Here is a 15,588-nt window from a genome sequence, read left to right on the forward strand (position 1 = left end):
GTATGTCTCTTGTTTTTATAGTATCTAGCTCCACATGCTGTCACTGATACACTATTATCCTTTTGAGATATTTCCTCTCAAATAGAATATAATCATACTCAATGTCTGATTTTATTTTATTGTACTTATGACCATAGTTTTCACACTATATTCTTACTTTGAATAATCCCACACATTCATTGCAGGATATAATCATTATCAAATATCTTTTTTATTAATTTCAAAAATAGTGTTTTCTTCCTGTCTTCTGCCTGTTTCTTTCTTGTCCCAGACTCCTACCTTTGCTTAGCAGCTAATGTTTTTTTGAGTAATATCTTAGAATGCCCTTTTTGTACTATCAGTATACTCTCTGGGTTTCCATTAAGGGAAGAATAATGTTTGGGCAGGTATTCAACTGGAGAAAGAAATAAATCTAAGCTTTGAAGAATTTTTCATATTGAAATAAAAATGTAAATGAATATTAACCCAACTGAAATTACTTTGTAGGTTAAGAACATTATTAAATGCACATTATTTGTACATGTATTTGACAAATATAATCTGAAACTATAGATTAATAGAAGCTGGAGGTTGAACAAATTCTTGAAAGAAAAATCTAGAGAATGATCCCTGCCACAATTTTTTGATGATTTTAGTAAGTAGTCCTTAGACTGATAGGGGTGAAGGAAGGAACCACAATATGTAGGAATGGTAAACAATGAATAGACTAAAAGAAAATAAGGCCACATAAATGCTTTATTGAGTGACTAAAAATTATTTGAAATCTTTTGCTGGGAGACATTCTACACAAACACATTCATTTGCAATATACTAACACACATATAAAATAAATGTGAAATTCTATTTTCTTTAAGAAAAAGAGAAAATTAAGTCTCAAGAAACTTTTCCAATCTTCTGAGGCCATTGCTTTCTTTAGAACTTTAATAATATCTTAATTTTTAAAAATTGAATGAAAGAATGCATCTGGCTATACAAAACTGCTTATGAGTGGCAGTATACCTATGGTTAGAGGATTCCTGTTAAACATTAAACTTCAATTTTCAATGTTTAATTAGTATAAAAAGTGAAAAAGCCAGTAGAAAAAATATGGGTTTTTTTTAACTGCTTCTTTTATCTGAATATATTTTCTCTGACATTGAGTGGGTTAAAGCATACATTTGAAAAAAATAAATGAATATTAATTTCATTGGTGATTAACTGATAAAAACCTAACAAAATATGGGACCAATAATATAAATATTACAGAAATTAATGCATTACTGTGGTCAGTTTCTTTCTAACCTAAATTTAATCATCATCTGGACATATTTGTGGTATACACCTGCACTTGCATATTTGCTTGTGTTGTACTTACTTTTGGTCACAACACCTTCTAAATGGATGATGTTAGGATGGTCAAACTGCCCCATGATACTTGCTTCACCCAGGAAATCTCTACGTTGTTTTTCTGTGTAGCCAACTTTAAGGGTTTTGATAGCCACAGGTAGCTCTCTTTTTCCTGGTAGTTTCAAACGTCCACTACAAACTTCACCAAATTCACCTGGTGATAAAGATGGCAAAGAAATTTTGAAAGTTTATTTGAAATTCTTATTCTATTAACACTCTAATAACTCAGAGTTTTAAGACATAGACCAGAAAAAAAATTTTAAAAGGGGAGTTCAAATTTCATTGTGAATATTAACAGAAAGAATCATTGGTATATTAGGAAAAATCATTCACAGATGATCATAAAACATGTTAAGATTTATTAGCTTTATCTGTCTCACCTATAAAAATCTTAATGGAAATGTTAAAAAAGAAATTAAAAGCAACAGCATAAAAAGCACTTACTATTTCCTCTCCTGTCTACTCTAATGAAACTTACTATTAATGAGAAGAGAAAAAAATAAAAAAAGTTTATAGCTGGATAAAAAGAAAACAATTGCTGGAAAAAGATAAACTGAACTATGTGAATACTTTTCTATATTACAAATTTACTATATGTATACAAAAATAGATTGAAAAACATTATCTACTTGAAAACATATTTTTGCATTTTTTTCTTTAATAAACCAGATGTGATTGTTAAGCATGAAGAACACAGAAAGTGACATTACCATGAGATAAATTACATACCACTTTGAAAGCAAGTCAATTATGTAAGATTAAAAACATTACGTGTTAGAGCAGGACAGTGATGTATTACATTCCATAATACAAGCAAAATGTAAGAGTTATACACTGTCATACCTGCTCCAATAACTCTTTCAATGGTGATACATGAAGCTTCAATTTCCTTGGCAAACTCATGGACAGCTTGATTGGGATCCTCATAGGTATGTGGATCAATATAGGTTCTTACACCTGGCAGTTTAACTGTAAAAAAATGTGTATTAAAATACAAGCTGTGATGGATGAGCAAAAGTATATATTTTATTAACACCCTAACATGGCTTAAATTTGAAGTAACTGAGCTGCAAGGATAAGCCCTCTCCTGAGTTATGAGAGTCCTTTTTATAGCAATGTTACTTCGTAAAATATTTTTAACATCTGGATTGTTGACATACACAAGAAATGCATACATGATGATAAATACAGCTTTCAATGATAATATTCAGACAGTTGGGTTGGAGGCATATCAAAAACTTTTGTTTATTAATCTGGACAGCAAAGTATTAGTAGTTTATTTGTTGGTTGCTTATTCTATGTTTCACTTAAAAACATCACCAGAGATTATTAATTTGTGTTTTTCAAAATACACTTTAAAAAAATATTTTTTTAAGTTCTATGGATCTTTATTTTCTTTTTTTATTCATATGCAGTGCTGAGAATCTAACCCTCACACATGCTAGGCAAATGCTCTACCACTGAGCTACAACCCCAGCCCTCAAAAGACATTTTAGTTGTAGATGGACACAATACCTTCATTTATTTATTTATTTTTATGTGGTGCTGAGGCTCGAACCCAGTGCCTTGCACATGCCGGGCAAATGCTCTACCACTGAGCTTCAACCTCAGCCCCTCAAAACACATTTTAAAAGAACCTTCTGGTGGTATGGTACAAAGAGCTTAGTAGAGAAGTCAAAAGAAAAAGAGCTCTACTTCTCCTTCTGCCTCTGTCACTGCATGACTTTACCCCAACCTTTATGTTCTTGAGTTTCAGTTTATCTTCTTTAAAGGCTACTGATACTACCCAAACAGTGCATTTTGAAGTTAAACAATATTAAATGAGATAGGACTATGAAATGGACTCATGCTTTTCATAGGTAATAGTCATGGTAAAGTGGCAAAAACAAAGAAAAAAATTTTTTCCATTTATCTGGCAAATCACCTTATGCTGTACTATTTAGAGGAAAATGAACATATTAAAATACTATAATTAAAATTCATTTAGATTAATTTTATAAGCTCATTATAAAAACTTGATTTTATGCTCTTTTAAAAATGTAGTTAATGCTTTTCAATTTGAACTAAGGCTGCTGCCATCGGATCTATTCACAGAAATTCATACTATATAATGCTAGAAGGAATTGAGAAATTTTATTCATTTAACCTGGTGGTTATGTAATGATAGATTTCTATACAGTGTGTTGCAAGGAATTAGAAGTAGCCTGGGAATTTGATTTGAAATGTAATAAATTTTTTATATTAGGCCAAAATTTTTATTTTAATAATTATAATGAGAACATTCTTTAAAGAATTGAAGAAATCCTCCAGTTAATGCCTATAGCCAGTCAACAAAGCTCAAGCCCATATTCTTTGTAAGAATGTGAGAGACTTGCTTTTATAACAATATTTTCCACCAGGGATTATAAATCCTCTTAACCTAAAAAGAATTCTAAATAACAATAAAATTCCTCCCCCACCCTTTTTTTTTTTCACAATCTGCTTACTGTGCCCATTATGAAAATGCATCTTTTCCTCTTCTGGATCTTGCTTTGCTTTGCTGTAGCCACATCGCCTGGAACAAAGTAAGCTGCAATTAACCACATCTGAAGTGGTGAGTCAACCACATCAAGCCCAAAGCATGAAACACAACTGAAATTACCACACCCCTGAACTGATGTTCAGACTCCTAATAAGAAATGCCATTCAAATTCCTTTTGAATGAAACCTCTTTTTTTTTTTCCAGCCAGTATTCCTCACTCTCAGCAAATAATCTTGTCTAGATTTCGTTAAGAGGTCTGAAGCCATACAAACCTATGTTTTAAGTTCACTTTACCACATACCATACACCAGACATTTTTTTTCTGTTCTGTTCCTCTTACTTTTTTAACCAGCTCCCAGGCCATTATCTCTTTGAGGATGAGTTGCCCAACATGTGCCTCTGAGCTAACTGTCTCCAACCTTCAGCACCTGTCTTGAATGTTTTTGGTAATTTTGGTTTTCCCTTCTTGTTATAGAGACTTAAGTTGCTCCACCAGCTTCTTTCCATTCTTATCTACTCAGATCACCATGAAAATTTACACAACCTATACCTATCAGCTCTATTCCCTAAATCTTAATCTCTCCTGATTTTATCAACTATTCCCTAATTGTGAACTCCTTGCAATCTGCTCTCCTTTCTAATAAAAATCTGTTCAGAGGTTCACTAAAAACAACTTAAACTCCAACCCAAAGCCTTCCTCTTAGTTTTTAATCATTCTTGATGCACTAAAATCCAAAAATATTCTCCAACACTCTTGTTCCTCTCTATATTTATATATGGACATATCCAAAAGTCCTCTGCATGAACTTCTCTATTGCTCTCCTTTTAATCCATTCATTTCATCAATGTATTTAAACCAATATCTCTCTTATATAATTTATTTTGAGGATTTATTCTTATTTCTGCTAGATTTATTTTATTTACTTATCTGTATTCCACTGTCATTCAAACTCAATAGTCCTGAAAAGGAAAACATTATATCTCTTTACCCTCCTTCAGTTATGATCCATTTTATTTTTCTGTTATTAACAGTAATATAGCCTTTGTCCCTTAAGGCTACATTAATCTTAAGGGACAAACTCCTGGAGTGAGCTAGATCCTGATTCTAACCTTCACAACAAATTAGTTACCAAAAAATATTATGCAATGTAAATAGTTTACAATCCAACTCTTCTTTTTCCTCAATTAACTCTACCACTTCCTCAATTAAGGCTCTGTTATTTTTCATTTGAGTTATTATAAGTGCCTTCAAAATAATGTTCCTCCACTCTATACTCTATAATGCTTTTCTTTGACTATGGTAGACATGGCTATAACCAAAGTACTGAATATTTTTTCTATTAAATAAGATTCTTACTAAAAATTTTTCAAAAAAATAAGAATGTAAATATTCCTAAGTATAACTTCAACTCACATTTTCTGCATTATCTTCCTCCATTGCTTTCAAACATTTGTTCGTATTGGTTTCTTCACCAAGGATTTTAATTCTAACAATGTTCAACTATCATAGTCTTGTTTGGTTTTTCCCTTCATATTTCCCTTGAAACACCAATTTAATGTAATTTCCCTCTGAACAAACAGCTTTATCTACTCCTCTTCTGATACAATTTACACTCTATAGCACAATAGAGGCATTGGAGTAAGATTTTTAGCTTTCCTAGTATTTTTCTGCTTCTTGAATGGCAGCAACTAGTATTCATCTATAAACTCCTGATTCTGAGTGGGCATTAAACAGTTTTATCATGTTGATGAATGAATAGATGGAATGAGTGAATGATACTTTGTGTCTACACAATGACAGGTGTTTAGAAAAGAACTATGCTGATGAATACTGAGTCAATGTGGTACATGATTGACCATATAACATTAAACAACTAACTAAAATGAGAATATTTAAATTATTTTTGGTGAAACTCAAAGGAAGTGATTTTACTATTCATAAGATTCCACCACAAAACTGAGTTCATTGCAAATAAATTTTTCATTTATTAGTTCATTTAAGAAAATACAGTCAAAATGGTAGATTGATGAATTATTATCATTATAAGATTGGCTGAAAACTACTATGTGACAGAAATGAAGTGTACAATAGACATTTACCAACAGAATGTTCCATATTCTGGGGTATTTAAAAAAATTCTATATTTTGATCTAAAAATATGACACATTTTGTTCTGTCATTTCCATAATTTACATATATATTAGGAATTGGTCAAAACCTCCAATCCTTACGCCACATTTTGAAAAAATACAGTTGTCTTTATTATATTAAGAAACTGGTAACTTATTAGAAAAATACACCAAGAAAATTTTTGAATAAACTTGAAATAATATACTTAATACATATAGTATTCTTGGGTGAGGAAAATATACTACAGAGATCTGGTGACTTTTCAAATAGATGCATTTCTCCTTCAAGAGCCCTTAATTCATTTTGAGTCACCTCATCACAGTGAAATGGAGAGAAAAAACAAATACATGAAATTATATTTGGTCTATTCAAGCTAAGATTTATGTTACTTTAGTACATTTTTCATAATTTTTAGTTATTCCATTTTTCTTTTGGGTTTTAATGCATGCACCTCTAGAGAGAACATTTATTGATATTTCTTTTTACAATGCTTTAAATACAATTGTGTGAAATCACCCTGAGATTCATGTTATTTAAATACTGACAAAAGACTTTGTTAGAAAAATTCTAAGGAAACCAAAAAGAACACATATTCTTTCAGTTTACAAACATCCATTCTACCTTAAACTCTCACGTCCAAAGAATAAATAAATAATAAGCTTTCAAAATGGTAATTTCCAATAGCCTTTACCATTAAATAGCCTCCAGGTATTTAAATTGTATGCAAATTTCTCATATGGAAATGGAAATAAAACATTGTATCTCCTCTAAAAAATGATTTGGAAATACCTTGGTGTGAAGCAGTTAAAATTTTATTACCTAGGGTAAGAGTCAGGAGGGCAATAGAAAGGAGTTATTTTCGACAATGGGCATCTCTAGAGCTCTGTAACATATATGGCTGCAAGTCACATTAACATATAAAATTAAGTTCTGGAACCCTCCAAAGCATCATTAAAACAAGCCTCAACAAGGTACAGAAAGTAAAAGTACAGCTGGTGAAGATTGGCACTCAAGCAGTGGTTCAGCCTCATTAACAAAGCATGGCAAGGAAGCCAGCTCATTCTAAGTCATCTTCTGTTCTTGCTCCAGATGCATAATTTTAACCAATCAAACAAAGTCAATAAACATGTCATTCTGTACATAAAATAAGCCTCCTATTTTCTGAGTTACTTTTTTTCTTCATCCTGCTTTATATACCAATTTTAATTCATGTTCTAGAAAACAAGATGCTTTTATAGATGGGTTTTATAAAAGAGATATAATATTCAACTAATATTTATTCATTAATATTTATTACAGTCCTAGAGAGAGGTGCTTGATATAAAAAATATAGCAATGACTTTAAGGGTAAATGTATACATTGTTCCATTTTCTCCCATACCTATCCTAAGGAGTTTGGCAACACATGCCTGATAATATTCATGTGGATCTTAAAAACCTGTTCAAAGCCACCATATTTAACTTGTATATTTGAAATTTCCATAATACATGAAATAGAAAACAATAGTTTTGTGTATAAATGGAGGTGCCAATTAATAATTTAGTGCTGGGTATAAATTTAGGATATGATAATAAATTTAAAATATTAATGTCAAACACTCCAGAGTACCAAGCAGTGCACAGGATCACTAATTTACTAAATGGCACCCTTGTGGCCAATGAGATAAGACAAGTGAATAGAATAGCCAAAAGAGTATGAATCCTTACTCAACAACAGCTTCCACACAATCGTATTTTGTTTTTAACGTTTTAGCCAAAAGAAACAAATACTGAATAATTATTTTCAAATTAATCTAAATAAGAATAGGTGGGCTACAGTGGTAGAAGGGAGAATGATTTTGAATTTTGATTTCTTTAAAATAATAAGAACATGCAGTGCTTGACTATGAATCAGGTACTCCTGTACTGCTTCTCTAATTTCCAGAATATTTAAGAAATGAAAATCTTTCTACACTTTAAAGTAAAAATGTTCCAAAAAGAAAACTCCAAATTATAACATTCACCTCTATGTGTTTTTCTCATAGCAAAATAAAAGCACTTAATTTAGTCTCTTTTAAAACTACATTTCTTAATCTGCCATAATAATGATTTCAACCACTGTATAATGTTGTATTTAAAGATTTTTATTTTTGGAATCTTGAAGATAATAGGTTATAGCTTTTGGGAAAAGACTTTGACGTTTTCATTTCAGAATTCTCTCCAATTAAACAAAGGTAGTTTTAATAAAAATTCAGCTAACTCAGTCTCATAAGATAAAAAAGCACATGAACATTGCTTTTAATATATCTAATTCACATTGGAAATAGGTGAAATTTTATTTATGTTCGAGCATTCTTCCACAAGAATGGGACAGACATTTAGGATAGCTTGCCAGCACAACCTCATGACTCTCATCCATATTTCCTTCATTTGTAATACCTGGACACTAGAGTTTGAATTCTCTATAGATAGATCTACAAAGACAAAGCGTGCAACTAATCTGTCACTACTTATTGAAAATTCTTAAGTATACTTTTCAATAGAAATATACTCATCCTGAAAACATAGACTCCTTGAACCCAGGAATGATGCAATTGAGTCACCATCTCCCATTTGATCAAGGTCACAAACCATCCTGTGATTAGTAGCATATGAGAAGCTAATTTATCTTATTTTATGGCTTAGATGTTATTGTTATCTGTACATTCTAAAAAAGATAAGAAAGTCAAGTAACACCTTCAAAAATATACAGTACACATAAATTTGCAAATCTTCCATTTTTGAATTCTCAAAATCCTTTTAGAATTACCTAGTAGGAAGACCTGTAATTTTTCAAATACTTAGACTATTTTCAAAATTAAATTAAATTTTAATTCACTTAGAATTGTTATATAACATTTCACAAAATATGACATATGAGATTTAATTTCCCTTTTTCCAACAAGTTTTGTTCTAATGTTAGAGTGGGTAATTTCCTATTAACTTTTAACTATTTCATAGATGTTCTCTGAAAATCTTAGAGTAGACTCATTTATTATCTCTTACAATCTGAAGTTCTACAGTATTTTTTTTAAAGGGGACCTTGGAGAAATTCTTAGTTACATTTTACACATCAAGCCTTCAATTGGAATTTAATATGTTCAGCACATATTTCAAGTACAAAAAACTCTAAATGGAGGTCTAGAATTATAACAAAAGATTTTTTTTTATTTTTTATGCTACTTTTATGCTTTCTAAAAGGGAAGAATACTTATGTACATTTCCGTGACTGACATCTTGTAAGGATGAATAAATAGTCTCTGAAATGTATATGTGAAGGTAAAAATCTTCCTACTTCAAATTATTATAAACTTATGTACTTAATATAAAAAGAAAATAGTTTGTTGAAAAATTTAGATAATAATGCTTCAAAAAATTCACCTTTGGCCGGAGATGTTTGTTTTTAACAATTGCATTATAAAATATTTTAATATCTGCATCTTAAGAGGAAGTAGAATTTATCTCATTACTGGTTAAAAATATTTTTAAATAAGAAAGTTGGTTTCTTTAAAAAAATGAATGATTTTCCAAACAGAATAGGCAAGTGCAAAAAATAGCAATTCAACATCTCTAATTTCAAAATACTTAAAAGTTTTTTCCTTTGACACTTAAACCCTTCTGAAGAAATACTAAAGGACACATAAACACTTTAAAGTATGAAAAATAATGAACAAGGGTAATAAACTGGTGTATTTGAATTTAAGAAATCTAGAAATGGCTATTTTGGAGACTCTAGGATATTTCAGATTGACATAAAAATAATATACTATGGATTGATATTGGTTTCCATCAGCCCAAACACGAGAGACTTCAGGAATAAATGGTAACATTATTTTAGAAATTAAATATCTATTTTATGTCATATATGATTAAATTGATTACAATCAATTCAACATTCCTTGTTTGTGAAAAAAAAATATTTTGAGATGTGAGACAATGACTAGACTCTGAGCCAGATATGACAGCTTAAAGGCACAGGCCATTGAAAAGAGTACCTTTGCTAAAAATGTTGGCAGTTGTAGGGAAAGGACATTTTAATTTTAGGCATATGACTAGCAATCAGAAATATTACAGAAATAACTATAGAAATATCTACAGAATCACAGTAGATTTCAGTCGAAGCAGGGAGAATATCTGGAATATTAACATGATGTTTATGGATGTCATAACAAAGCAAACAGTTACAAGTCATAAAAATAATTTAAGACCAAGGATGAAAGATGGAAACATGTAAAAACAGATCTCACATTTTAAATAGTAAAACATGCCATGTGAAAAATAGTGGATTGTGCCTTTCTGGAGGGAACTAGGACAGAAATCAAAACTCAACATCAGCACCTTGTAGAAGCTTTGTTAAGGCTGAACTACAGAAACAAGGATGTAGATTGCTGGTGCTGAAAGTTTTATTTCCACAAAGTTTATTCCACAAGTATTGCAAAGTGTCTCAAGGTAGCTCAATATATTTCCATATAGTATCTCAACGTATTTCTAAAGGTCAAGGACTATACAATTGTAATAAAAGCATTATGTTATAATAAGGTCAAAACCAACCACACATGTATTTATTTCAAGAAATGTAAAAAAGAGATTTCAAGATCCAAAATGTCTAAAAGTATTTGAAAATGTGCCTGTTCATAAATGATGATGATGATAGAGTTTCTTGAAAATTATTTATATGATAATTAACAGAGGCTGGTATGACTATACACACAAAATTCAGTGACAGATTTCAGATTTTCCAGCTTCCCCTGAAAAGTAACTAAGAGTATCTGTGACTAAATATGTTTTTTCCATATACACACAGACAAGTTCACATGCACACAGACAAACCATTATTTGCCTCCACAATTCCTAACACTGTTTCACAAAAGATATTAAGCAAAAGTTTTTATGTTGTTTTTTCTGGTGTATTCCTTGCAAAGAAGGTGTCTTCCCACTTTCCTTCTTTCAAAGACACAGTAGAAAAATCACAATGTAAAAACAATGTAAAATCACAATGTAAAACTTTTTAAAAATTCATTAATTCAATCTAGTTGAAGTTCATCTTTGCCAATACTTACTAAGTCATGGGCTCATTAATGTTCATGTTCCCAGTTAAGTTTCTTTGATATTTACTTCAACATAGGCATGGATATCAGTCTTCTTTCTTTCTAAAATGTAAATTCTATCTATTCTAATTTAGTGATAAGTTATCACTTAAAACACTGTACTTGAGACTGAGGTAGAATAGGCAATTTAACAACTATGTTGTATTTTTTCATAGCACAGTAGAAAAATCATAATGTAAAGTCATTTACATTTTATAGTTTTGCTATTGTCAGATTGCAGTATTTATCTGTTTTGTCACTGAAGCCTCATGTCCAGAAGATATTCCTGTGTGAAGTAAATGATACACAAAAATCTGTGCTTTCATATTAACTTCAGAACTTTTTTTTTCAAATACAAAGCTTTCAAGAGAATGAGAGAAAGATCTTTGATTTACATCAGGCTGTGTTTTTTTACTCTTCTTTGATCCAAATATTTCTGGTATCCATTCCACCATTTCTCATCTGTGCACATGTGTGCACACTCATTTACAAAGCTTTTTTACTTCAACAAAAAGTAATAAAACTTAGGGAATATAAGAAACAAATTTAAATGATGTTATGAAAGAAACTCTATAATTCTTTTAAAGGCATTTTAAAAATTGTTTCTTGATAAATTTTGATAACAAATGAGAACTCAATAAAATAATTCAATGCTTTAGACTCTTTATAAAGGAATTACCTGGAGTACTTCAATTTTTATAAAGTGGCTCAGTAATATGTAGGAATTTCCCAAAACCTAGGATGAGAATTCTCAGGTCTTATTTTTCCAGTCTATTGTGTTATTGTTATAACCCAGGTATTTCTTAATAATTTTAACTCATAAATAATTGAGACTATACCATTTAGACACTGATTCCACAAATGTACATATTTTTGTTCAGTGGTATCAAAATAGGAATATCACTTCAAATATCTGAAATAATTCAAGCTTGATAAAATTAGGTAAACCATTTAAAGTTATATGTGGTTTTGTATATCAATGCCACATGTATCCACAATGAGTATGACAATTGAAGATCCCAATTACATTATGGTCATTCCATGTTTCTGGGAGACAGAAAAGGTGATTTAACCTTGACAGAAGTAGTACTGTACTTCCACATGTGATATGGATTATACTGAATGGAACAACAAAAACAGTGACATGTTAAATGTGGAACAGATGCTATAATCTTACAACTTCCTATTTCAAATCAGAATCTCAGTAAAAGCTGCAGAAGAGAACTATGAATGCTTGACATAGGGATGATGTGCTATATGTATAATACTTTAGTTAAAATAATTTATTGTGAAATCACTTATTAGGATTTACCTTTGGGAACCAGTTTCATCTACTTTTTTCACTGTTAAAGTGTAACTGGTGCACCAAGTGTCAAAATGTACACAAATGGAGAAAGAAAAGGAATGCTGACAGTAATACATAGAGGTGGACATCACGTGGGAGTGAAAGCGGGAGGGAACACTAACCATATTAGGCTTGGATGGGCAACAGCGCACAGGGAAGAAGCCCTCCCACAGCCACATTCGCAGCAACTGAAAAGCAAACAAGAGAGCCCAGGATAAGGAAGAGATCCCACTCCCTCAAATATAGAAAAAGACACTGGATTTACTCAAGTGTCTGCTCATCAAAATAAAAAATCTCTAAATGCATATAGTAAGTTTTTCCACCATGGCTTTCAGTTTAAGAAGCACTTATGGATTTAAGAAATACAGAGTTACATTAGTTATTTTTATCTTAGTTAAAATGATTATTCAATAGGAAATATAATGAGCCAACATACTTTAATCAATTGTATGCAATTAAATATATAGATATATAAATAAATATGTAAGCCCATTTAAACATCTCTTTCCTTAAGAAATTTCCCCAAAATTTACATTTGGAAGTCATTCTAAATAACCTTTTAAATACATGTGTTTCATACAGCATGCAAGTTTCCAGTAATAGGTCTTATTAATTTGACCCACTGATTTCATATTGCCAGTGGTATTAGTTATCACAGCATATTGAAAATTTTATGCTTATGTGACTTCTTCAATCACTTATAGAAGGCTTCCAATTTAAATTTACATTTCAGATTTTAAAAATGCAACTCTAAATATGTATATTTATATATTTGTAGAGCAATAGCTGTATTAAAAATGCAAGTTGTATATAATCCATTCACTTTTCTAGATATTGCAAAGTACAAGGTTATTTTTAATTTTCCATATATTCATGTTAAAAACTCCAGTAAATACAAAGTTCTGCAATAAAGTGAACTTTATTGATAGAAACCATGAAAACTTATGGCAGAAGTTATTTAGTGCTTCAATGCATTCAGTTTGGTTTACTTTTATGAATAGCATTTAAACTGATTTCATGAGAACTGTAATGAGAACTCAGTAATGATAATCTCAGTAATGATATACCAGCAGGTCTAGGCTTTTATAAAAATTTGTTTTTTAACTTTACTTGAAATATATCGACTTTATTTTATATAAAGGGAAGAAAATAAAATATAAATACCCAATGAATTTGCAAATGTTAATAAAGCCAGACTACTATTTCCAAATCAAATTCCAATGGATAATTTTCAGAGGAAAAGTAGACAATGTTTTATACCTTATTCCCCCAGCATTTGTGACGTTCTAATTTTAAGTCTGACTAAGTATCTGTGGGTTTGGCTGTCACTAAAATGGAATCCTTATAAGCAATAGGGATACTATGACACTATTTTCAATTTTAATACTTATGATAATTTAAAGAATATTTCAAATAATAATTTGCATTGCAGATATGTTAAAAACCAGAGTCATACCATATTAAAATATTAAGATACTATATGAATAGGTAAAACTTTTATAAAATAGATAACAATTATTTTTTATATTTACACCTATTTCATTGATGTATTAAACAATTACTAAAATTGTATTTAAGTTAACTTTATATAGCTTCTACCTTGTCTTAGCACTCAGATTAGAGGCAGACAAGCTATGGCCCATGGGCCTAATCCAGGAAACCATGTGTTTTGGTAAATATAGTTTTACTGGAAGTTTGCCAGTGTCATTAGAAGATGGTTATGGATTCTTCAGTGCTGCTACAGCAGAGTAAAATAGGTGTGACAAAGGCACATGGCTTGCAAAGCTAAAACATTTACCACTTGGCCTTTTAAAAAAAGTTTGACCCTATTTCTTAGAGTGTTAGTTTCTTGGAATGAAGATGATTCCTTGATCTTTTAGGTTTTCTTCATAGTTGAAATGTAATGAATAACCACGTTTTACCATAATTGTTAATAACAACACAATCATCTCAATTTACTCATATCTACTAACACATACAAGTTTGCACACATCTGTTAATTATATCCATGAATTCCAACTCAATAAATTATTACTAATTATTGACAAGTGTATTGATCGGTTTTTAGTAAGAAATTCCTCATAAAGGACAAACTTGCCTCTGCCTGAGAATTTGCAGTTTATAAACTCATACAGATCTGTGCTTAGAAAAATAACTGCATTGTGATTGGACATTATCTAATAGGATTGGTTTCATGTTGCTCATCATTCCAATATTCAAGAAAAACTTCAATGATTTTAAAAATAATAAGAACATTCTATTAAATTCTCTTAACTTGAAAAATTATAAGCATTCTGTCTTCAAATTGGTACATACACACATCACACACATTCATTGCCATGCAATTCACTAGAACAACAAATTCACATATTTTAGTCCTAAAGAATCTAAATCATCTTACCTATAAATAGAATTTTACTTTATCATTTTGATAAAATTTAATCAAAAGACTTGAAGCCATGCAAAATCACTTTTATTTTTACCAAACATTGATTTAGGTTTTCCAATGATGCTTTCTTTGGATTGCTTTAAGAGGCTCTGGATAAATCACTGGGAGTAACTTAAGTAACTAGAATGTAACTAGACTATGTTTAGGTTGAATCTATTAAATAGTGATAAAAATGGATCGGATCTTATCAGTTTCGTGAAAAAAAGAATGAGAAATTACTTATATTGTACTTTGATCAGTTTTCAACTTATCATATATTTTGGAATAAAAATATTAGTTATTGCTCTTAATAATATACTCTTTTTTTGGAGAGAGAGAGAAAAAAAAGAGAAAGAGAGAATTTTTTAATATTTATTTTTTAGTTTTCAGTCCACACAACATCTTTATTTTTATGTGGTGTTTAGGATCGAACCCAGCGCCCTGCGCATGCCAGGCAAGCATGCTAACGCTTGAGCCACATCCCCAGCCCAATAATATACTCTTTATTTTTTTATTTTTTATTGTTGGTTGTTGAAAACATTACATAGTTCTTGACATATCATATTTCACACTTTGATTCAAGCGGGTTATGATACTCTTAATAATATAATCAATGTAGTAGAATAGATCTTAGAGGAAATGATTTTTTCATGATCCATATGATATTACCAT

At 30.4% G+C, this 15,588-nt stretch overlaps 1 protein-coding gene across 4 annotated transcripts in view; it reads right to left on the reverse strand.

Annotated features, from left to right (window-relative positions):
• Epha5 (EPH receptor A5) overlaps positions 1–15,588 on the reverse strand; it is a 332,221-nt gene that overhangs the window by 38,209 nt on the left and 278,424 nt on the right. For 2 of the 4 annotated variants that reach the window (XM_027947323.3, XM_027947322.3), the window contains exons 9-12: positions 12,611–12,676; positions 3,873–3,940; positions 2,230–2,355; positions 1,355–1,540 (exon numbers count right to left, since the gene is read on the reverse strand). In XM_027947323.3, the coding sequence (XP_027803124.1) occupies positions 1,355–1,540; positions 2,230–2,355; positions 3,873–3,940; positions 12,611–12,676 (446 nt within the window). The remainder of the gene's footprint in view (positions 1–1,354; positions 1,541–2,229; positions 2,356–3,872; positions 3,941–12,610; positions 12,677–15,588) is intronic. The other 2 variants (XM_027947325.3, XM_027947324.3) reach the window with 1 other exon arrangement.

The sequence above is a fragment of the Marmota flaviventris genome, chromosome 7, assembly GCF_047511675.1.
Source record: "Marmota flaviventris isolate mMarFla1 chromosome 7, mMarFla1.hap1, whole genome shotgun sequence".
NCBI classification, from domain to species: domain Eukaryota; kingdom Metazoa; phylum Chordata; class Mammalia; order Rodentia; family Sciuridae; genus Marmota; species Marmota flaviventris.